We start from the raw sequence: 26363 nt of genomic DNA on the forward strand, positions 1-26363 counted from the left end.
TGCTAGTTCAAAACCAAGAACTCTCTAAAAGTAAGGAACAAAGTATGTTATCAATTTAATTATAATTTTTTGTGTGATACCATTTGTCTTAACATTTTAAGTCCCATTTATTTATATTTCTTGATTAATTACACTGGTCTTCACTTTTCTTTCACAAAAACAAAATATTAACAAGTCTAAATGTCGTTTTTATTCTCATTTAAAAATATATTCAGATTTTTTTTCCATGAGGCAAGGTTTTGTTGTGACAGTCATTTATTTCAACCTTATACTGGAAATGAATCTATTTGCTTGAATCATGCCGTGTTTGGAGCGCCACGTTTCAGCTGTACATTAACGTAGAAGAATGATCTAGGTGTCAGGTTGTCGTTGAAGAATAAATCTTTTACCTGATACAAAGTTTACCGTCATTTACTTCAAATAGAGAGGTGAGAGTGATTCAATTTAGGTAAAATTTGTGGAAAATGCACATTGTCAATTGTGCAATCCCCCCCAGTTGCCGCAACTTAACAACAGGAGACAAAATTATAGAGTTAAACAGGTTATGGGATACATATCTTACATAGATGTTCGATTTCCCGAAGGTGTCCTTGTACAGTAAAGAAATAAGACGTCAACATCATTGTTACCTACCCAAGTAATTGAAAATATTTTTGGGCTATATTTGAGACTCGCTGTAGAAAACAATGTAAGTGCCAAAAATAATAGGTATTGTAACAGCAGAGATTAGTTAGTAAATTGTGTCCAAGCGTCACAAAATTGAAAATATTATTGCTTAGAAATACAACCTAGCATATAACGAAGTGAAGCTATGTATGAAAATCTAACTAAGGCATAAACGTATTTAAAAAATAAAATAAGTGAAAAACTGCAAGGTGCACTTACATTATTTTCTAGAGTGAGTCTTCATTTAGCCTCTGGGGTGTCTTTCATCAATGTCCAGCTGTATTGAGACAGCATCCTGAGGATCCATTTGCCTTGGTACCACTTTTTCATTGTAAGCATTTGCTGATGCAATCATTTGCCATGTTCATTGCTTACTGAGCCAAGATTTTCTGTGAAAAAGTCTAAGTAAGAATCTAAGAACTGGACTTTTAAAACACATATTGCATTTCATAGCTTGGTGCGAAGTCAGAAGACCACTCGTTTATTTAGGATAGTTATTTGCTTAATGTTTTTGAATTAAAACTACGAAAGATACCTACAAAGGCTTTCCATTCTTTGTCTTCCAGGGTACTCAATGGTTCTGTAAAATTGGCATCATCTAACAATGATATGGCTTGTGGCCCAATTCCTTCCTTCAGTTTTGCATCGGCAACTTTGGAAAATTTAGATTTTAAATACATGAATACAAGAGATTTTTTAATCAAAACTTTCTACAAAATTCTTGATAAGGCCCAATTTGGTATGCAGGGTTGGTAAGTACCTCCTTTGGGATTTACCATTTGGGTATGAGACACAGTTTTGCTCCCTAGAATAAGACTATCATATTTAAGTCGTTCCTACTTAACGTAGTGGATCTTACTACCTCTCCTGTCCCACTCAGATATAAAACAGCTAAATTTAATGTATCCAAGTTGCAAGTCAAACAGTGAAGCTATAACCTTTAAACAGGCACAAATATTTCAGTTATACTTTGTGTACTAAAGTTTATGTAACAGAATTTCATATTCTCATATTTCTATTACATGTGAGCTGCATGATCCACAGATATTCATGGTAATTCCTTGCCATTTTTCAGAAGTACAACCTTCAAACTAATTTTCGGAGAGTCGAAGAACAACCCCAATTTATGAGGCTGAAGTTCAGGTCCAAGAGCCTCCAGGACTGCACTAACATTATTTAAAAGTACTACATTGCCCTCTGTAGAAAACAAATTTGAAACCACTATCACGACTACGATACATGCATAAACATGTATCTTTGTGTAATAGAATAAAACTTTTGAACTCGAACTTAAAATTTCGCCTTGTTGTTTAGACAACGTAAATCCCAAACAAGACCATTGAGATCTGCTTGAGTTAGTAGGTAGAAGTCTGATGGAATGTCAAATGTAGCATCACTTTATCTTACATTTCTTCGATAATATGCACTGTATCGGAGTCAGTCATCAATTAAGGGCATGAAATGAGAATAATTTGGAACTATTGTAATCACTATTGTAATACAGGCGTCATTGCAGATGGTGAATTTAGATATGTAACACTATATTTAATTTCCAGTGTGATTTCTTTTATGTTTGTTAAGCAAAAACAACAATCATTGAAATGGTCTTTTCGTCCTTTCTAGATCATAGGAATTGCGAAAGGCATATGATGTGTGCCATTTTTTCATCGTGAGAAGCCGGACACGTGACACACAACATATATTCGGACCCCATGCTTTGTCTAAATCACCAGTTATAAAGCCAGAGCAAAGCTCGTAACATTTGTTGACAAGTGGAATAAAATTTCGCTTCTGAGACTTGAAGGTTAGTTCTCCACAAGTATAGCAGAAATTGTCCGTATGGTTCAAACACTTTCTTGTCACCATACAAGTTTTTATTTTTCACAACACGAGAAACGAAACAAACAAACAAACAAAAAACACCACTTACACAGAAACAAAACATGATGGAATCAGTACACAACCAACATTGACTGCCTACTAAACACGTCTGACCTTTATCTACATTTACATTGTTGTCAAGCCTACACCAAAAAGAAATAATTTTTTCCCCATCCATTTCCACTTTTTTGTACTGTACAACAAGTACACCTAGGGCAAATCAAATATTTATGTGGCATGTGTGTTCCATAATTTGTTTAAGTTTAAAATTATGTTGCCAGTTGTTAAGGTGTAGCAATTGGAAGATTGTGCGATCGAAAATATACAATTTGTAAAATATTTTACCGAAATTCTATTACCCCACCTCTTTGTGGAATTGATGACAACGAACTTCATACTAGATTAAAGTTGTATTCTTCGACAATAATCTGATTCTCCAAGTCAACCTTTTCTTTTAATAAATGGCTGACTTATGTCATTCGATACACATGCATGTTTCAAGAAAATAAGTCCATTTCGCGTATAAGGCTGAAAAAAATATTGTCATAACAAAACCTTGCCTGATACAAACTTTCTGATTACATTTTTGAATTAAGGAGGACAAACTGCATTGACTCAGCATTGAATTCTTTTGTAAAAAAATCAAGTTGACCAGTATAATTGAATATTCATTTGAGTCTACTAATTGTTAATAGAACATATCAATAACAATAGTATCCATGGCTTTAGGTTTGATATTGTAACAAAAGTACTGACCAAAACTTCAACATACACTGTATTTTAAACTATAATGTGTAATGGTTTCGAATATCTAGCATATCCTTTATCAAACATTATATCTGATGAAGGATCTATAATGGCTGAGAAAGGATATATTAGATATCCGAAACAGTTACACTTTATAGTTTAAAATGCAGTGCGTGTTGAAGCTTTGGTCAGTGTTTCTTTTGTTAGAACATATCCGTTACAGCATATGGTGCACCTCTCCAAAAGAAGAACCGAAATAGGCATTTTAATAATTAATATGACTAGAAGATTTTGAGATCAACGGATAGATTTTGAGAGAGAGTAAATTTTGGCTATTCATTTTGAGTAAACTTAACTTATACGTTTGGCTATAATTGTAAAATGAATTACTCACTTATTTAATACTTACTTTCCACATTTTCAATACTCTATTCAGCTTTAGAACAGAAACATATCGATAAACTTCGTTGTTCGTTACTACTCCAAGTAATATTTCTAATGGTAACACCGATATCACATCCAATATAAAGAAAACATCTCGTATCCGATGTTGTAGTATTTTTGCTGGGTTAACTATCACCCCTGAATAGACAGAAAAATAGTAGTTTAGCACCAATAGTTAGACGAGAATCAAATTTCACAAAAAAAAAATACAGTAGAGTACTAACTGGTACATTGTAACCCATGCTTTATTTTACAGCTTATGGTAACAAAATATAATATATTTAATTATGAAAATAATGGGAACAGCAGTAGTTTGCAATACCTAAGGTGTGTAAGGTTATAACAATGAGGATGTGCAGCGCCTGATCTTTGTTACCGATGTGTTAGGTAATCGTCTCTGGTAAGTTTGAGGTGTGTTGAATCGAGCAGATGGTGATAATGCAAAAATCTCACAGCGTTTCAAAAAGACCAAATTGTGGGTGGCCGGTTAGTTGGCGCAGTATCTAAGGTGAACTTCGTGTGTCGCGAGAAACAGTGTCCAGAGGAATAACAGACCGCAGAACCCATGGCAAAATATTGGCGAAGGTAATACTAGAGAAGCTTCAATTACGAGAATCGCGCAGCGTTGAAGAAGATTACCACGTAAGGACTATAGGGCGAAAGTGATTCGGAATTCTATCAGCACCTGGATTAGACTGTATGACGAAAGTAACTCCGGAATCGTATCAGCACCTGGATTAGCCTTACGGTGAAAGTGACTCCAAGACTCTGTCAGCACCTCATCAGCCCGTACGGCGAAGTGACTTCGGAATCGACCACCACCTGGATTAGTCTATTGTGATAATAAGTCTGATGCGAGTTACATAAGTTGAATATTCGTTCTAGTGTGGCAGTTTAGTAGTATGATGATAAGACATAAATCAAGACAATGTTCAGATCTGGACAGTTTTTTTCGCTTTGGAACACTCTCATTTAGGACACGTGATTTAGATAGATAGTGCATAGCTCACCAGCATTTTGTGAAAACAATATTTGCCATTGGAATTTGTCATCAAAATTATATATATTGATATGATTTAAAATATATACTGCATAGCTTAATAATGTAAAAACCAGAAAACAAAGGACCCAAAGAATTTTAGACCCCTTTATAAGACGAACCACCATAGATGTGTAACATTTAAGAATAATGATCACGCTGTGCAGCACATAGGCTCTTATAGCATATAACCACAAAGAACATATTTTAAATTACAACCACAGTAATTAAGTTGGCCTGAATTCGAACCAACCAGCGACTACTTCTTATTTGTGATTAACTTTTACTATATTTTGTATCGATATTTATTATACAAGTAAACCATATACTTTTATTTCATTTTCAATTGCTGTGTGTCTTCTTTAATCGCATAGCGAACCCAGGGTAATATAGAAGAAATATCTATAAGAGATCTGTCCAAGAATCGGCCCACCAAGCCAATTCGTGCGGCTGCCAAGGCTTTTATGAATTGTGATTTAATTTCAGATCAATTTTTACTGATAATATTTTCATTTTAATTCATTTTATGCACACAACAACGGAGTCGGCAAAGTGTGGTTTGAAGATGAAATTAATTGTATTTGCGTGTTCATTACTACTAACAACATAAATGTAGTCTGTCCTATGATGTTAATGGTTCTGAACTGTGGCATTTAATAAATTAGTTTATTTCAATCATTAGTTTTCCAGTTTCAGTAATTAATCGTTATAGTGTGATGTTTATCGTCCAATAACTATACCGAAGTTATTTTTTTATATATTATATAAGTGTGTTGTTGCATTTGTAGGAGAAAACGTGAAATAGAAACTCAAAATTGTAAAATGAAAATCAATCAGTTTAACGTCCAAAAATTATGCCCTTCAGGGTAATCGCAAGCAAGTGAATGTTGATGGAAGAATCGGTGGAGTGAAAAAGTGAGAGGAAACAGGAGAATCCCTAGAAAACCCATGAACATGATGTTGCCCACCACAAACTTACTTGGCCGGGGATCAAATTAGGTACCCTAGGGTGGTCCTCATTTCTCAAGTTGTGTATATCTGAGAGCGCACCTCTTAATCATTTTCCATTTAATGAGAAAAGTGTTCTCTCTAAATTTGAGTTAGTTGTGACGACGATAAATGGTGCCGCAAGGACATTTTAATCTTTATAGAAATAGGATTTAGAAAACACTAGTTTTCTATGTTGCTCAATAGATGGATTTAAATTCTTCTACTTAATCCCATTTCTTGTGTAATTTGGAGCAGATTAATCAACAAAATTAAATTGGAAATAGTAAATAAATGTCAAAGAATTATTTTTATGACCATTTACAACGAAATTGTTCTCTCCTTTGTTTTTAATTACAACTGTCATTGCAAATAAAAAAAATCAAACTATTTGTAATATGTATTTGAGTTTTTGCACACACACGGCATACTCATCAGCTTGACGTACCATACTTCAACAGCTGCTTTTTGTAAGAACCTAGCCTAGCTGGGAAGTGTTAACGTGCCTTCGAGGACGTTGTGTTGCATACGCACAATCGAGACCAGCACGCATACGCTCTCACTAGGATTGACAGCGCTTTTCAGTGCTGTAGGGTGAAACGTTTCATCATCATCATTACTCATCTGTAGGCGCAACACATCTGTTCATTCGCCCAAGGACGGATTTTTCGATGGCGGACTCACGATTAGGCCCTGGCAAAACGACTAAAGGCAAACATCACGGGTTACCTCAAGTTCTTGTTGGACCATCCGAGAGTCCTAAGAAGACTCAGCTTCGGAAAGATCCTGGGCAATGCCATTCTTCAACTACTAAATCACAGCAACGCCGAGGTTCCCAAGCTTCCATTGCTTCTGCTTCTTCAATTGTATCATCCGATTCCGTTCGTAGTAGATCACCACAACCACTAGCATCGAACGATAGCTATTTCGAACGTCTTCAGCAATCTCCACCATCCAAGAAACAACATCTTGCATCCACATCGGATCTACATCAGATTCCAATGGACACTGCTGCATCTACAACCGATAACAATGCGCCTCCTTTGTCTTCTATCTATTCCATGCTGCTCACAAATTTCGATACGAAGTTCAGCAATGCAAAGTTCGTCGCAATTCAACTTCATAAATATCTTCCTCGAGCTGCGATCACACAAATCCTGCATACTAGAAACGGCATCATTCTAAAAACATCTGATCCAACTCTTCTTACTACCATTAAAAACAAGGTGCCTATTGATACCTTTGGTCGAGATGCGAAGATTCAAGCACTCACATCATCCACTCGCAAACAGCCTCCACCTCCGAAACGTTCCCCATTACTATCTGTTGTTATCCGTGGGGTTGACCCATCTTATACAGATGACGAAATACAAGAGGAGCTCAAGCTGGAGGGTCATACCATCACTAAAGTCTTGTGAATTCGTAATGATCAAGGACGCACATACATGGTTCGTGTCCTAACCACGCATCAAGACACTATTGATGAGTTATTAGCAACAGGTGCTTACATTTACAATCATAAACACCTGTTGAACCATCAAGGACACCAGTTCCTATGAAAGTTCGGTGTGAACGGTGTCAGGTCTATAATGCTCATCATACAAACGATTGCAAAAACACAAGTAAATGCGGATATTGTGCAGGCCCGCATACCACCCGGACTTGTAGCAACTTACAGTTACCACCTAAATGTGCCACTTGCAATGATCAGCATTCGGCATATAGCTACAAGTGTAAAGCTAAACCAGAAGCTATTCAGGACCATCCAGAACTCGTAGTTCCACTCAGACCACCTGCACAAACCCACACTACTCCACATCCGATAGATGCACCTGTCTCATTAGATCAACTCTTGACTTTCCTGACTTTAGCTTTACAGAACATCCATCCCTTTATAAGACCCCACATACTCCAGCAAATCATTCTTGCGGCAAAAACCACTTTTCATGTTAATTTCACAGCCACTTATTCAGGAAATACAGTTCATTTCCATAAATCCCATACAACTAATCTTGACTACTCTATACCATGGCTGTTACTTTTCTGTTTCTTAATATCCGGTCTTTACCCAAAAACAAAATTTTATTCGAACAGCTTCTTCTTGAGGAACGTGTCACCGTGTTCTTACTAAATGAAACTTTCCTCACAATATCACAAACATGTCGTTTACCACGATACGCTATGTTGCACGCTGAAAATCCTCTAACTGCACTCCGAGCCAATGGGGGAGTGGCCATTGGATTTTCTCCTCATCTACCGTTTCGTCAACATCATTATACAACGACACCTCTTCCGGAATATCTCCTCGCCACTGTCTATTTCAAAAACGCCATCATCACACTGGCAACAATATACATCAGACCCAACCATCCTCTACCAGAGCAGTTCGTGCAATACATTTCAAATACTTATAAGACGTACATTATCATGGCTGACTTTAATATGCATAACCGCACCGATGGCGAGAGGACAAATTTTGTTAATTTCATTACGACCAATACCACTGGAATCATACTTGATCTTCCACAAGCAACCAGTCCTATATCCAACACAAAGCCAGATATAGTTATAACCTCAGCAAATCTCGTATCGCATTGCACGCTAGATATTCTTGATCTTCTGGGTAGCGACCATGCTCCAATTAAACTCACCTATCAGCCAAATACCACCACCAGGCATATTTCATCTCCACCACTCCGCTTAAGCGTCCGTTACGATAAGGCTAACTGGGATAAATATCGCACACATATCTCTCAACTCACTGATCATCTTACTGAACCAAATACAGGTGAAGACTTAACTGCTGTCGTTGATAATATTACTTCAGCTTTTCAAGAGGCCAGTCATTTATATATTCCAACTACCAAATCTCGTCCATATCAGCCTAAACTTCCGCCGCAATATCTCACACTGATCCAACGCTCTCGTCAATTCTATAGAGATTATCTTCGCACCCGCAACCCTGAAGCACTCCGCCATCACCACCAACTACAACGCACAGTTCACAATTACATTAAAGCGTATAAACTTCGTAAATGGGTACACACATGCAATAATCTATCCGAGACTTCTCATCCAACCAAATTTTGGAACCGTTTCAATGCATTATGTGGCAAATTTACTAGCACACCCTATCCGATTCTGCAAGGCGACACGCCTGTTTCCACCGATAGTGATAAGGCAAATGCTTTTGCTGATCACTTACAGGAGATTTTCACGCCATCATCCGGCAATGCTCCAGTCTCTGCAGATAGGCTTAACACGTCCACACCGCAGCTTTAACCAAACAATACCCATATCTTACAGCCAGACACAGCCATATCTCAACCCATAAGTGTTCACGTGATCTCACAGGTTCTCCACCATAAACGAAATACTGCACCTGGTCTAGATAATATAACATACCGCCATATCAAAGAGTGTCCTGCTTTGTTATTACTCCTCCTCGCTAATATCTATACGTTTATCTTGCGCACAGGCTTCTTTCCCTTAACATGGAAAATCTCTAAGACACTCATGTTTCTAAAACCAAATAAACCACCCCAGAACGTTTCATCATATCGTCCTATTCAGCTAACTTCGACTTTCAGTAAGATTCTGGAACGCATCCTGGTCAAGCGCCTACATATCTACCTAAACGATCGCAGCTTAATTCCTATCACACAAGCCGGCTTCAGACCCTCCTTTTCTATTAATGATCAGCTTTTAAGACTCACATCACTTATTACTCAACATTACAATTTTGCAAAACCATCCTGTCTAGTCATATTTGACTTAGAGAAGGCGTTTGATAAAGTCTGGCACCACGGGCTAATATACAAACTTCTTCAGTTTCGACTCCCCATGTGCTACATCCGCCTAATATACAATTTCATTACCAACCGTCTCGCCTACATATCCATTCATGACTGTTTATCGCATCCGATCTTTCTACTTACTGGAGTGCCACAAGGGTCTGCATTATATCCTTTACTCTACCTCTTGTACGTCGCTGACATGCCCAGACTACCTGATAACGTTCATCTTTTTCAATATGCCGATGACACGGCTTTCCTTGGACTCGGAAACTCTATCCAACAGATCAATACCGTTCTCCAGCTTGCTATCGATCGTTTCAGTAACTGGTGTAATCATTGGAGACTTACTATTAATGCAACAAAAACTCAGGCCATGGTCTTCTTACCTCCACGACGCTCTTCCCGAGTTCGCAGAAACCCACGTCGCTTATCTCTCCATGTTGATGAAGTGCCGCTTCAGGCCAAAAATACAGTAACGTATCTGGGAATTACCTATGATCGCTAGGGATGCGCACGAGTCGAGACATGTCTCGAATCTCGACTCGACTCGACTCGAATTCGAGTCGAGATTCGAGTCGAGACACACTCTGTAAAATTCGAGACGAGCCGAGACAAACGTATTTCTCGACTCGAATTTTCGAGTCGAGACTCGAGTCGAGTCGAGACAGCTGGTAAAAATCTCGACTCGACTCGAATGTCTCGAAAATTTTTCCATAATTTTTAATACTATTTTGAAGAAAGTGCTCGATCAGAAACACTCGGCACGAGAAGTTCGGAAACTGCAGGACTTGTCAGGTGTTCGAGGAGTGCTATGGTGATTGTCTTCAGCAAGTGGCGAAACCAAGGGGAAAAGACGTCTAAATGTCGAGGGGTTGGGTGCCCCCACCTCATTACAGATGTCGAACGTCGTAAGTTGGGCAGACTGGTAAAACAGAACAGGCGGCGAACTGCGTCGGAACTAAGATCAGAGTTTAATGCTGGGCAAAGTACAAGTGTGCCTGAACTAGTGTTGTCAAATTTCCGGAAATTTTAAACTTTTTTTTAAAAAAACGTTTTTTCGATTTTCCGGAAAAATTGAAAAAAATAAATATGTTTGTATTAGGTTAATTTTACTAGTAATGATATCTCTCTTTTTTTTCAAACACGCGAAAAATTTAAGTTCAAAAATTTCAATATTGCGAATATTAAAAAATAGCACTCGAAAATAAAACTATTCCAATTATTATCTATATATTAAAATACTAGATTTACGCGTAAATGTTTCTCCTCACAGAAAAGTTTATATGTTTGTCTCCTATCCTTTTAACAATGAGATCTCAAACCCATAAGTGCTAGAAACGTGCCGTCATTTGTCGATTCCAAATTTTATGTAAATTGTCCAGTTCTAATTGAATATTTTTATATAAAAAAAAACATGGCCATTAGTTCTTTATTACATTTATAGGGGTATACAAGAAGTACTGTGGGGGCACGGTGACTCAGTGGTAGGGCGTTCACTTCCGGTGCATGGGGTCCCTGGGTCGATCCCAGATCGCACCGTGTGGACTTTGTGGTGGACAAATACCATGCTCGTGTGTTTTCTCGGGGTTCTCCCGTTTCCTTCCACTTTCTTCATTCCACCATTTCATTCATTTCTCATCATCACCGTCTTCTTTAGCCTAACCGCCATAACCGTGGGACGTAAAACTAAAGATTTCATTTCACTAGAAGTACTGAAATTTCTGAAAAAGTAAAGCATCATACCCTACGAGTTATATACTGGTATTCCAACATCACATAGTTGTATATAGGGGTTGTACATCTGTCAGGCGTTTGTTTCATGGCCAAATGATAATGAAAACGAAGGATAATCATTTCTCCAGTCTAAGATTAATCTTCATTGTTTGGTAAGGTTTTTTTTTTCAATAAACACCGTTTATCACTGACATAATTAGTCGTGTGTGTACTTTATTTACTTATCAAAAAATGCATGCAAATGCATACATACACGATATGGGCATTCAGTAAATGGATACTTGAATATTTGAATTCAATTATCTATACAAGCCGGCTACGAGTCTTTTGTCCAAACTACTCTTTGGGATGAGCTTCTTACCAGATGTGTAGTCTACCGAAGGACCACACATATGTTATCGAAACTATTGTGCTATTGTTTTTTTTTTCTTTCTTTGGCAGAAAGTTCTGTAGATATCGAAGCCCGCCAGTGAAGCCATATCTAGCATCTTGGTGCTAGATCTAGCATAATTCACTCCCATTTAGCATATAACATCTTGACTTTAGCATCTTGGCAAAATCTCATTCATTCCTCTGGAGAACAGAAAAAGAACGAAAATTTAGATGGCTCACTGACCGTTGGGAATTATCCCTTAGTTGAAGCGATGGTTGGAGTAATAAAACCAGTTAGTATTTCCGCTGTTGTATTGTTGAATTCACAGAAATGTTCAAAAATAAGCAAAACGTGACTGTACAAGATGTTTATTTACCCATAGTTTTATTATTGTCAACTGAACCCTGAGTGTCTGGGATGTTTCAGTCCCTTCTCACTTTACAACTTGAGAGGGGAGGGGGTATGACCGCTAAAAGAAATGCTTCAGTGCTGCGTCGGAAGCGGCATGTTTTGTATATATTTCTTAAAATGTTATCCATTCTTAAAGTATAAATTCCCCCTTCCTCCCCTGATTCTCTTTCCAATACAGAGAACCGACTCTTTAAATGAAGAAAGAACCCTGAACCCTCCCGAAAATGCAAAAATGAATGATGCGTACAAATAACAAATCTTTGGATGAATCAAATAATGCAGATACATGAGAAGATGATGATGAAGATAACAGTGCTTGATGCAACGCAGTCTACCACATGTAAATAGATTTGGAGGATTCATATTTGTGTATATGTACGTGTGTATGTACTTGTTTCTGAGTATTTATATGCGCGTATGTCTTGTAATTGTTATATTAATATCCACTGGATTAAGTGAAAGTATAAAATTTATTTGATGACTGCCAAATTGACGTCACCTTGGTAAGTCATTATTTTTTAATATTTAGTAATATTAAATTAGATTATAGTTTAGCGTCGTTTTCAGGAGCAAAGCTCTACAAGACGTGAACGTACAGTTTAACGTCGGATTTGAAACACATGAGCTCCTACCATGAATCGTTCGAGAAAGGCGCATACGCTAAGCACATAGCAACGGGGAGCTCAACATTTAGTGATATGTATATTAAGTTGAAAAATTATAATCGTTTAATTTTCACTAATATAATCTTCACAATGTAAAGCATTCGCTAGGCACGTTATCTTGTTTAAAAACAAAAAGCCTATCTCTTATGTTTCCGTCTCGGGGTTGGACTGCGGGATGATAGAAATCCGAAAGAGATGTTTTTATTATATTTTGTACAGTAGATCTACTCCTTCATAATCTCCGTGTTTGATAAGAATGAACCTACCTGGCTCACGTATACGTAATATAACAAACCATGCATATTAAATGCAAGACTAATATAGCAAACATTGAAGATGCCCCCTAGAAAATTTTCTTCGACCGCCCATATCTGGAGGTACACAATTTCGCAACTCAGTGGATACGGTGTGGATGTATTCAAAGTCTACTGATTTACCCATAAAATTTAAATTTTATAACAATATTCTCAGTGAATACTAACCTGAGGAGAACTATTTTTTTTTAATTCGATCGCTAAAGAAATTTTTTTTTCCACCAGGTCTCGGTAATCGTCTGGCACGAAAACTGAAGTTTCTACAAGTGTTTCCCCAGCAATTTTGTTGAGAAAGGGGTCTTCCAGGAGCGTTATTTAGGGTGTAATTCCTGCGTTTGTTATATACATATATAGATACACATAGATATAAATATAGATATACTGTGTATATATATAAAGATAAGTAGGAGCGGGTCTTTAAAATTAGTTCGGAAAGATAATATGAAAATCTGACATAATTTGCAAGAATCTGTCTAGTCTAATATAAATAAAATAAATAGTTTATTTGTGTTTGTCTGTCTGTATGCAGCCTGGGGACCAGATGAGTGGACCGAGAGTTACCAAATTTTAGTCAGTGGTACTCTGGCCCAGGCCCCAGATCAAGACGAATCTCTTTTTTTTTCAAAATTCGAACCAGGGGGTCTCAGGGTGCGCTTACAGGGACATGTAAAAGTGGTAGAAAATGGCAGATATTACTGTCGAAATCATAGTTTTCGCGGTCGCTGAAATCAATGGTGAAACTCTGATCACATTAACTTACAAATTCACTCTATTCGGGCCGGTGGTCACCGGGGGGGGGGGGGGGGTCGGATACCGAGACATGTAAAAGTAATCTAAAATGACCGATATTAGTGTCAAATCCATAGTTTTCGCGGTCACTAATATCGATGGTGACACTTCCATTTGCGATGATTTGCAAATTAAGCTATAATTGTATGCGGGCCGGGAAAAAATCTTTGTTTTGCGTCCCACGGTTATGCCGGTTAGGCTAAATGAGACGGTGATGATGAGAGATGAGTGAAAGGGTGGAATGAAGAAAGTAGGAGGAAACGGGAGAACCCCGAGAAAACCCACGCACACGGTGTTTGTACACCACAAAGTTCACTTGGCAGGGGCTGGGATCGAACCCGGGACCCCAAGCACCAGAGGTGAACGCTCTACCACTGAGCCACCGCGGCCCTCTATGAGGTTGGAAGCTGGTCAGTCATGGCAGGAGGTGGCCCATGCCATAGGAGTGGCACAGAGTGTGGTTTCCCGATTGTGGAATCGATTTCAAACAACTGGAAGTGTTCGAAGAAGACAAGGACAGGGCCGTCCACTAGCAACCAAAGCGAGAGACGATCATTATCTCTTGTTAACAGCCCGTCGAAACCGACGTCAGAATACAACTCTGCTGCCGCGAGTCTTCCGAACAACAACAGGACGCACAGTATCTACTCAAACGGTCCGCAATCGCCTTCGAGAAGGTGGTCTCTACGCACGTAGGCCTATGGTGTGTGTCCCATTAACTGCATGACACCGTGTTGATCAAAGAGCGTAGGCGGCGGAACATCGTGGGTGGGGACGCAATGAATGGGGCAATGTTTTGTTCTCTGACGAGTCTCGATTCAGTGTAGAGCCTGATAATCGACGTGTTTTCATCTGGAGAGAGTGTGGAACACGACACAATCCCATGTTTATGCGAGAAACATCCCAGTATCATGGTGGTGTACTGATAGTGTAGGCAGGAGTCAGCATTGGTGGGCGTACTGAGCTTCACATCATCCGAAATGGCTCTTTGACGGCTCTCAGATATAGGGATGAGATCACGAAAACTCTTGTTCTTCCTTATGATGGTGCCATTGGTGATTCGTTCCTTTTTATGGATGATAATACTCGTCCTCACATAGCTCGGTTAGTGGATGAGATGCCGGATGCTGAGGGTATCGCTCGGATGAAGTGGCCAGCATGCTCTCCGGATCTCGTTCCAATTGAGCATGTCTGGATAATGCTTGGCAGACGAATTGCCGCTAGGCCAGTAAATCCAACAATCATTCCAGAGCTGGAAGTCGCTCTTCTGGATGAGTGGCACAACATCCCCCAAGAACTCATCGATAATCTGATTGAATCCATGCCACGCAGGTGCGAGGCCCAGTTGACTATTCGAAGTGATCATATGACATATTAAGGAACAATCAGTGTTGTTGCCTTGCCTGTTTGTGAGCAGTTCGAGAGGTGCACACATAACCGTCTTGTGTCATGAGCCATGTGAACAAGGTTTTCCGTGCCCCAACACCAGTATGTGCCCCATTTTTCTAGTGTATCTTAAAGCATTCCTTCTTGTATGATAATATGAGTCAAACACAAGCTTATTCATACACTATCTTAAGGTCTTGTGTGATATTTCAGCTGAACCCCTAATTTTTTTGAGCATTATATACAGTGTATATATATATATATATATATATATATATATATATATATATATATATATATATATATATATATATATACATATAGTGGCGGATCCAGGATATGATCAAGGGAGGGGCTAAACCATAGTTTGCAGTTTTATCCAGTGTAAAGCAGGATTGAAGCCCATTTTATGCAGTGTATACTTGAGTGTGAAGGGGGAGGCTATAGCCCCCTTGGATCCGCCTCTGTATATATATATATATATATATATATATATATATATATATATATATATATATATATATATATATATATATATATATATATGATCGAAAATGGCCTCGAATCCACACTCGCTGAGATGAACAGAAGATACCGTTTAAATCTACAAATTCAGCCCCATTAGTACTCTAAGGAGGATGGTGACATGTAAAGATAATTGAAAAGTATCGATATTAATGTCAAATTCATAGTTTTGAGGCTCCACAAGTTCATTGGTGACAGTTTTGGTGCCCTTTGTGTCCAAAAATGAAACGTATTCTCCCCGTGCGAAGAACGGATATTCTGCTAGTCTGTAATAACCAACGGAAGTTTCATTTAATATATTTCTCACTGCACAAATTTACTCACTTGTGCGGTATATGTGTGTAAAGTAGAATTAAAACCTGTTGCTCTAAGTATTTTTCCGTTAGCGAAATACATTGTATATACACTAGGACGTCGATAATCCTAACGTCAAAAATCCGAACGCGGTCCCTAGAAGCTTTTTACATTTTATGTTAACGCTAGCGATAAACAAACAATAGCGTGTCTATCGACGTTATGTGAAGTCAATGTTTTTACAAAAGTTCATTTATATGTAATTGTTTGTCATGTATTTTTATTTTTATTTTTTCTTAGGCCTATAAGTTTTAAGTGTGACTTAGAGTACAAGCAAGTTCTTCAGAAACATTAAATGTAAGTAGCCTTACGTACGGTATTGTAATTACTGTATGTACTGAATAACCACTGTATCAATAGAAGAACATACCGTACAGTATATGTAAGCCTAAAAGACATTTTCTTGGTCATTTTCGAAAATCCGAACAATTTGAAAATCCGAATACCTGTGGTCCCAATTAGTTCGGATTTTCCACTTCCCACTGTATATGTTGCAGACATGTTACAGAAAGTAAGATCACTAGCATCAGGCCAACAAATAGTTTTTAAACTACATTTTCCTGTTTTTGCCAATATTTCCGAACAAATGATTTTTTCTAATGGTTTCAAAATTTCCGGAATTTTACATAGAACAATGAAGATATCTCTATAAAATATATGTTTGATTTAACATATTAACTAAAATGATTCTGTGATTAACAAGAATGATGATTCTGATAATACCCATATTTTCCGTTTTTTCCCTAGCTCGGGAAAACAGTAAAAAAACTGTTTTTTACCCAAAATTTCCGTTTTTTTACAGGCCTTCACAACACTAGTCTGAACACACAGTGCACCGAACACTCCTAACGATGGCGAATGTTAACACCACGACATCGGCAACTATAACTGAAATGAACACGTGACCATCACCACTTGACCTTGGCACAATGGCAGAGCGTTGCATTGTCTGATGAATCCCGATATCTTCTTCATCATGACGATGTGTGGGTGCGAATCCGTCGTGTTCAAAGGGAACAGCTCCTTGACATCTGTACTGCGGGACGGAGACAAACTGGCTGCGGCTTAATTATTATCTAGGGAACATTCAGGTGAGCATCCATGTGTCCAGTGGAGCTCGAGCAAAGCACCATGACGGCCGAGGTGTCGCACGCTGCTTGCAGACTACGTACACCCCCTTCATGACGGCCATGTTTTCCATCGGTAGTGGAATTTTTCGACAAAATAATGCACCATGTCACAAGGCCAGGAGTGTGATGGAGGGGTTCGAGGAACACAGGAGCGAGTTCCAAGTGATGTGCTGGCCCCCAAACTCTCCGGATCTGAACCCAATCGATCACATCTGGGATGTGATTGAACGTAACGTGAGGGTGCATCACCCCCTCCCCGGAATTTACGGGAATTAGATGACCTGTGTGTGCATATGTGGTGCCAACTCTCTCCAGCGACCCACCGAGGAACATTGCGACCATGCCAAGACGCGTTGCCGTTGTTATTCGTGCCAAAAGTTGGACATACTAACAATTAGGTAGATAGTCATAACGGTCTGGCTGATGTGTGTGTATATTTTAACTCGTATATTTTGTCTCGACTCGAATTTCGAGACGTCTCGACTCGAATTCGAGTCGAGTCGAGACAGAGACTGTTGAGTCGAGACACGAGTCGAGACAGCACCATATTTTCGAGTCGAGACACGAGTCGAGACAACATTTTCTCGAGACGAGTCGAGACAGGCTTAAATCTCGACTCGACTCGACTCGAATGCATCCCTAATGATCGCCATCTTACATGGTCGCAACATCTGAAAAGAGTCACTACTAAGGCCTATAATCGCATCAATCTTTTGAAACGTCTTAATGGTACTACATGGGGTCTGAAGCCACACACAATCCTCAACACCTACAAAGTTTTTCTCCGACCAGTTTTGACATATGGTTTCACTGCCTGGATAGCTGCCCGACCTCAATACTACCATAAACTTTTCATCTTAGAACGCCACGATTTCCGTACAGCTTATCGAATTAAGCTCCCTAGCCCTACGCAGGAACTTAACCGCCATATTACTTTTCCAATTCTGAAATTTCACCTCGAAAAACTGCGGCTAACATACATCTCTAAACGCTTTCAAACTCGCCACCCATTACTCCAAGATACAATGCATTATTTAGCAGTTCATCCCACACCTTACATCTACTATTATCCACCACTCTCTCTACTGTTTACATTAAATAACTATACGCTTCAACCACCAGACCCGACTTTACGATTCATATCAGAATATGTTGTTCACGATAATCTTCCTCTCATCCATCCATCATTTCCCGCACAGTGATAACCTCTGTTTATTAACTTGGGCTCCCCATGTTCTCATCAGTGCCAAGATCAGCCCCTAGGCTGAAGAATAAGCTCATCTGTCTCACTAACATAACCTAAAGTGTTGTATTGTGTATTGCACTTCGCCTCATATTTCATGCTTATTGATATTTTGAAATGTTTTGAATTATTATTTCTATTCTTATATTTCACGCACATTTTTCAATGCACGTTTTCACGTATTTCTAATCATTATGTTTTTGTATATTTACCTTTGTTATATTCACCTCACCAAATGTTAAGGATCAAAGTTCCTTAAGTCACCATGTTACATTCATTTTGACAATTTGAAGTTAATAAATATTTCATGAAACACTTAGCCCAACAACAGTAAACTTAGCCTATCCTATCACTACACCTCATTTCTAACAGAGGGCATAACCCTCTTAAAGGTGGTAGCCTTTCTGGCTAGCATGAAAAAAAATGCACACACACACATACTGAATCAAGGAGCCTAACCTCTCTTGTGTTAGTTAGTGTGCCAGCGAGGAACAAGTGTTGCAATACGCATTTGGGAGCAAAGCACACATACAACACTTAGAGGGTTGACGGAAGCTTTCACTTTCGAAGGGCAAACTTGCTTTTTGAACTTCATCTCATCATCTTCTTCATCTTTTTCATCCTCGTTTGGGCTTCGGCCCTGGGCAGCTTCATTAAGATGGCGGACTCTGGCAACACTGACGGACAATCGATTCTAGGACGACATTCCGGATTACCTGCTATTCTTCTTGCAAACTCAAGCTCTGCACTTGCACAGACGGCACCCGTTGTACCTTCTAATCGCACTCGGCACTTTTCTTGGGGAAGTCAACCAATACCGTCTATATCTAGAGAGAGACATCCATCAAATGATTCAATACAGTGAGCAAAACGGATACGGTCACGGTCTTCAATAGAATCTATGGACATTCAAGTCCATCCGCAGTGTAACAATACTGTTACAGAGCTTCTGACTACTACCGCTGCACACAGTGCCGCAACTAGGGGGGGCAGAGGGGGCACGTGCCCCGGGCGCGTGGTTGGAATGAGCGCCAGAAAGAAGATAGTATATCAATTGTTTTAAAAATCGCACCCTTTCCCTTGAGGAACTTATTCTAGAGGTTAAAAGAAATCAAAAGTTTACTTGGCCTTTTCCATGGGACCTCTTTTAGAGAGGGAGAGAGAGTCTCATCTAAATAGGTGTAATGTCATACATTAAAAACCTAATATTGCATGCATTTGTTCCCTTGGGCGACCACAGAGAATCCGCCCCCCTTTCCTTTTCCTACCACAAGGAGCTGTTTGTCTGTATAATTCCATTGAGTTGAGTTGATTTTGAGTTTAACGTCCCTTTCACCAGCAAGGTTATATGAGACGTGCACCTACTGATTAACGTGGAATCCGAACCACATGAGCTCCCGCCAGCAATCGAACCCGGGTCTCCCACGCCAAAGGCGCGTACGTTAACCGCTTAGCCACGAAGAAGCTCTATAATTCCATTGAAAACAGCTCTGAAGTTTAAAACGCTGTTATCAATAGGGCGGGGGTGAAAAGTTACCGATTTTTGTTGCTTGCTGGTGGTTGAAGAGTTTAGCTCAGACGCGCACCCTGTAATGTTCCGCAATTGCTGTAATGTTTTTAAACTAGAGGGCAGTTTTGTGACATAAAAGATAAGTTACACGCCTCAGTGTATTTAATTGTTTCTTGTACGCCTACCAAGGGATTTTGCGAGTGAAGGCTGTATGAAGTTTTATCTATTAGTTTTGCTTGAGAGCTTTTAGAGGCATTTTGAATTGTTATCTATCAGTCCAACTTATGCTTCATTATGCTTTATTGTTAATTTCAATCATTGTTTTACATTAATCGTGTATAATGTATAATATTTACTATACATTAAATAATCTAAATATCTTGGTCTATTTATTAATATTTTATGAAGCAATTTCGTTCATATTTAATGAACTTTCTAGTTAATGCACTGTAAAGAGATATGCTTTGCTCGAATCAGTTTTTTCTATCACTTGTGTGCACATTAGAGGTGCATATATACAGAAAGAGAAAGTATAAAGAAAGGTGCACAAAAAGTACAGAAAGTGCTCAAGTTCGAGAGGTACACATAACAATATAGTGTGGAGTTCTTGTGTGCTTCATTGTTGATGGAAAGTTTTCTTTTTTTTTCTTCTTTTCTCTACATCAAAGGATTACACCGAAAAATTTACAGAAATAAAAATAAGCTTTTCATTGTTGCATTGTTATGTTCTCAATGATTTTGCATTGTAAATATTTTTTAAAAAATATTAATATAGTATATGTTAAACTTGCAGTTAAATAGAATTTCCAAGAATTATGCTATATATTTTAAATTATGCTTTATTTTCTAAAATTATGCTTTATTATTCTTTAAAGTTAGTTTCTTCTGGACCCTTAGACAACCACACCCATGTTCAAGGTACCAACTATATGTCTAAATTGCTATTATACTTTTTATGCTTTTGGGTTGCTCTATTTATAATATACCAGATATTTTCAAGTTTATTTTGTATTGTTTTTATATTTTTAAATGAAAGCTTATGTACAAATTATTTTTGGGTTTATTAGAACTAAAAGTTATTTCAATTATAACTTTATGATGTACTAGATATTTTCTAGTTTATTTTGTATTAGTTTCTTATTTTAATATGAAAGCGTATGTTAATAATTATTCTTTGGGTTATTAAAACTAAATGTGTTATTTCAATTAATAACTGTATAATGTGGCAGATATTTTCTAGTTCATTTTGTTTTGATTTCTTCATACAACATTAAAACAAAATGTATGTACAAAATTATTCTTAAAACTTGTGAGCACATAACGAATGTAATATATTTTTGTGGTTAAAGTAAGTTTGATTAAAGTACTTAAAAATCGATATAACTGGTTTCATTAAGAATGTTATTTACAGTTGCAATCCATAAGTAAGTGATACTTTTCGACTAAACCTGGGGGGAAGACGCCGAATTGTGTGTTTGCCCCGGGTGACAGAAACCCTAGTTGCGGGCCTGGCTGCACAGTCAAATACCAATCCTTTTTATTATTTCATTCTTACAGACTACGATACAAAGTTCACCAATCCTAAAATGATTTTTCTCCAAATTATGAAATACGTTCCACGGTTACGGGATACTCTCGTTCAAATCGTCCTCACTAGAAACGGCTATATTCTGAAATCGAAAGATCCAGATTTTGGTATTACTATTCGCAACAAAGCATCCTACGAAATCTTCGGTAAGAGCGCCAAATTTACAAAATTAACAGATAAACGGCAGAAACAACCTCCACCACCTCGCAAACCACCATATCTCTCGGTTGTTATTAGAGGTGTTTCCCCTGAACTTACCGATGCTGAAATCCAAGAGGAGCTAAAACAAGAGGGGATTACAGTAGACAGATGCATTCGTATTCGAAATAATAATGGTCCGACCTACATGGTCCGGGTGCTTTCTAAGCAACAGGAGACAATCGATTATCTGTTACGATTCGGTGCACCAATTTATAAGAAAATACATCGTGTCGAACCCTCTAAAACTCAGGGACCTTTACCTATACGCTGCGAAAAATGTCAGGTGTACAATGACCACATTACAGCAAATTGCTCTAATCCATCTAAGTGTGGATACTGCTTGGATCTACATCAAACCAAAGCATGTACAAACTTAAAAGGACCACCCAAGTGTAACACCTGTGGCAGTGGACTTCACCCAACCTACAGTTATCGCTGTAAAGCTAAACCAGAGCCAACTCCCGAGCATCCGGAACTAACAGTACCGCTAAAAGCGACTGACACGACCACTGAACCAAACCAATCCATCTTACCACCGCTAACAATCGAAGATTTTCTCCGCTACATCAGTCTGGTGCTTCAAAATATATTTCCCTTTCAGCGAGCCAATATTCTTCATCACATCATTTTTGCCGCAAAATCCATCTTCCATATCAATCTACACGCAACGTATTCTAACAACTATGTCCATTTTCATCTTGGATCTCTGGAAACTGCAGTTTAGTACAATCTGCATAGTAAATTTCATTATGGGGATTACTTTCCTATTTGTCAATATTCGATCCTTTTCGCAGCATAAACTGTTGTTAGAGGCAATGTTGTTGGAGAAACATATCAATGTCTTTGCGCTTAATGAAACTGCTTTAAAACCAAGCATGGTAGCCCGCATTCCTGGCTATCAACTATAACGCCATGACTATCATGATCACCTGGGTCGTGTGCAAGGTGGGGTTGCAATAGGCTTTTTTCCTAAGTATCCAGTTCGCTCGTATAATCCACCAGCTTTTAGAACTTTCCCGGAATTCCTCCTTTGCTCTATATACTTTCCTTCCATAGTCATCAATTTTAGTGCGATCTATATTCGACCACGACAACCTATCCCGTTAGAGTATTTCGGATACATTGCCAATAATTATCGAAATATTATTATCATGGCGGACATTAATATTCATACTCGTAGCGGTCGTGAAAAAGTAGCTTTTCAACAGTATTTAACTGACAATGTCCAGCACAATCTTCATGTCATACCTTCGCACACCAGACCTATAAGTCAGACTACACCAGATGTTGTCATTACATCTCTGTATCTTCTTACTGACTGCCAGCTTGAAGTTCTAGACTCAATTGGGAGTGATCACCATCCAGTCAAACTAACGCTAACTCGAGGACAACGACCACACCAAGAAATCGCACCTCATTATGTCCTGAGATATGATAAAGCAAATTGGCCTTTTCCGGCAAGAACTTGAGCGCGCACTTCATAGTAAAACGCCTCCAACTAGCGAGACAGAGTTAGCTTCCTGTCTTACAACTATCACTACGGCAATACAAACTAGTGCTAAGCATCATATTCCAACCGAACAAGTGCATCTGCACAAACCGAAATTACCGCCGACATACGTTCCACTCATCCAGCAAGCTCGCCGACATCTTCGAGAATATTATAGAACTGGGAACGAAGCATATTTACGCCTACATCACCAATGGCAAAGAACGGTGCGTAATTATCTTGTTGCTTATAAACGTCGAAACAGGATAAAATCTTGTAACATCTTATTTGAGGAAGCACATCCTTCTCGCTATTGGAAGCGGTTTCACCAACTTATTGGCAAAAGCACTAAAGTCACCTATCCTCTAATAGCCGATGATACTCCTCTCTTCTCTGACGAAGACAACGCAAACGCTTTTGCAGCTCAGTTACAGGACGTTTTCACCCCTACAGCTGTTTCCAAAAGTTGTGAACGGACAGATATCTCTTGTCTTCCTGCCTTACAACCTTCCACGGAGCATATCATATACCTAGATTATCCTCTTACTTCATCCATCACTGTCAATGAACTGCACTATGCTCTAAAACGGAAAAGGAATACAGCACCTGGAATCGATACGATATCTTACCGACATATCAAAGAAGCCCCGCCATCTCTCTTGTTGCTCCTCGTCACAATATATAATTTCATCCTCAGAACCGGGTTTTACCCCTCAGATTGGAAAGTCTCCAAAATATGTATGTTACATAAACCGAATAAACCTGTACATTCAATAGCTTCTTACAGATCAAACCAACTCACCTCAGTTTTCAGTAAGATACTGGAAAAAATTCTAGTATGCCGACTCCATAAGTATCCTGACGCCACTTCTCTGCTACCTGTTCATCAAGCGGGATTTCGCCCTGGTTTTTCCATCAATGACCAGCTACTTCGTCTCAGCTCAATAATTACTAATCAATATAACAAAGCAGAACCATCCTGTCTCATTCTCATGGATTTAGAGAAGGCATTCGATAAGGTTTGGCATTATGGCCTCATTAAAAAATTGCAGTCGTTTAATCTTCCTGCATGCTATCTCAGGCTAATATATTCTTTTATTTCAAATCGCATTGCTTATGTTACAGTTGGTACGGCACTCTCCTGGCCGATTTTTCCTCTTACCGGAGTACCCCAAGGATCAGCTCTCAGTCCTTTACTATATATACTGTATGGTTCCGATATCCCTTCTGTACCACGTAATGTCTTTATTTTTCAGTATGCTGACGACACAGCTTTTCTTGCTCTCGGCAAAAGTGTACATCAGCTTAACATTGCTTTACAAACAACAATCGATAATTTTGTCAAGTGGTGCAAGAAATGGCAGTTAACGATCAACTCCGAGAAAACGCAAGTTCTGGTATTTCTACCAGCTAAGCGTCGTTCCAAAGTCCGTAGAAACCCAGCTCTGTTACAACTAACTGTTGATGGATATCATGTACGCCCTTCCATCACTGCTACCTATCTAGTCGTGGTTTTCGATTCGAAGCTCAGCTGGAATGCTCACTTGAAAAAACTAACGGATAAGGCCAATCTTAGATTAAATCTTTTACGACGTCTCACAGGTACATCTTGGGGACTAAAAGCAGATGTTTTGCTTCATACATATAAAGCATTCCTCCGTCCGATCCTTACTTTTGGGCATACCGCTTGGTGCAATGCTTCTGTTTCTTTCTATGAAAAACTCAGCATACTAGAACGACATGAAATTCGACTGGCGTATCGAATTAAACTTCCATACCCAACGTGGCTCACATACGAATATATAGACTTTCCAAAGATCACCGAGCATCTCGCACAACTTCGCCTGAGATACATCAGCTCTCGCATCCAAACAGGCCATCCACTTTTCTTGGACATCCTTCACACCGACGCTCTTACTGACGCAGCCTATCGATACAAGCATTCACCTTTAAATATTTTTGTATCTCTATATGTTAAATACGTGCACCTTCCTGCGGATGAAAGGGAAATATATGATATATACGTCATTGATCATAATATACCGCATCTTTTTCCATCTGAGCACTAGATCCTCGCCATTAACAAGGGCTTCCCCATGTGTTCGTTAGTCCCGAGTCGCCCCGGGACAGAAGATTTAACCCTGCATCTGTCTCACTAATCAAACTATGTTTGTGATGTGTTAGCACTTCACCTCATTCATCATCATCATCATTGTTCTTTATTCTATGTATTTGAATGCCTATTAGCACCTTAGCACCTCAATCATATATCTGCACTCAATTTCAATATAAATTGTGACTTATTATGATTACTATTCCTTATGTTCATATACTCAACCGAATAGCCTACGTCAGCATAAACAACCCATTATCACATCCAGTCTTTCCATACACAGGAGTACCGCAAGGTTCTAGTCTATCTCCTCTCTTATACATACTCTATGCTTCCGATTTACCGTCTCCATTGCCGAACACTTATCTCTTTCAATATGCTGATGATACAGCTTTTCTTACACTGGGAAACACGATACAGCAGATTAATACAAACTTGCAGACTACAATTACTAGCTTTCTGAATTGATGTAGTAAATGGAGACTTTCAGTTAATGAAGGCAAAACACAAACACTTGTTATTTTACCTCCTAAATGCCGCAGAAAAGTTAGACGAAATACAAATTTACTACAGATACGTGTGTATGTGTGGGAGGTCACTTTCTTCAACCAGCTAAAAGAGTAACATACTTAGGAATCATTTTTGACTATAAGTTGCGATGGACACCCCAGCTTCAGAAACTTGTTATTAAAGCAAAGAACCGATTACAACTTCTTCGTCGTCTGGTTGGCCAGACCTGGGGTTTAAATTCCAAATTATTGCTTAACACATACAAAGCATTTATGCGGAGTATACTTACATTTGGAGACATAGCCAGGTGTTCAGCGCCTCCGAAATTTTACAATAGACTTGAAATTCTAGAGAGACATGCCATTCGTTTTGCATTTAGAATCAAACTTCCGTATCATAATGCTGACTTGTATGACAAAATTACCTTTCCTCCGCTTGTTCAACACATAGCACAATTGCGTCATAAG

The 26363-nt window shown here is 38.7% G+C and overlaps 1 protein-coding gene across 1 annotated transcript in view; it reads right to left on the bottom strand.

Moving 5' to 3' along the window:
• Positions 1-26363, bottom strand: part of LOC145673417 (uncharacterized) — a 755597-nt gene that overhangs the window by 473987 nt on the left and 255247 nt on the right. Inside the window, exon 11 of the mRNA XM_081743106.1 lies at positions 3704-3876. Coding sequence (XP_081599232.1) covers positions 3704-3876 — 173 coding nt within the window. The remainder of the gene's footprint in view (positions 1-3703; positions 3877-26363) is intronic.

Source organism: Thermobia domestica, chromosome 16 (genome assembly GCF_964235325.1).
Source record: "Thermobia domestica chromosome 16, izTheDome1.hap1.1, whole genome shotgun sequence".
NCBI lineage: Eukaryota > Metazoa > Arthropoda > Insecta > Zygentoma > Lepismatidae > Thermobia > Thermobia domestica.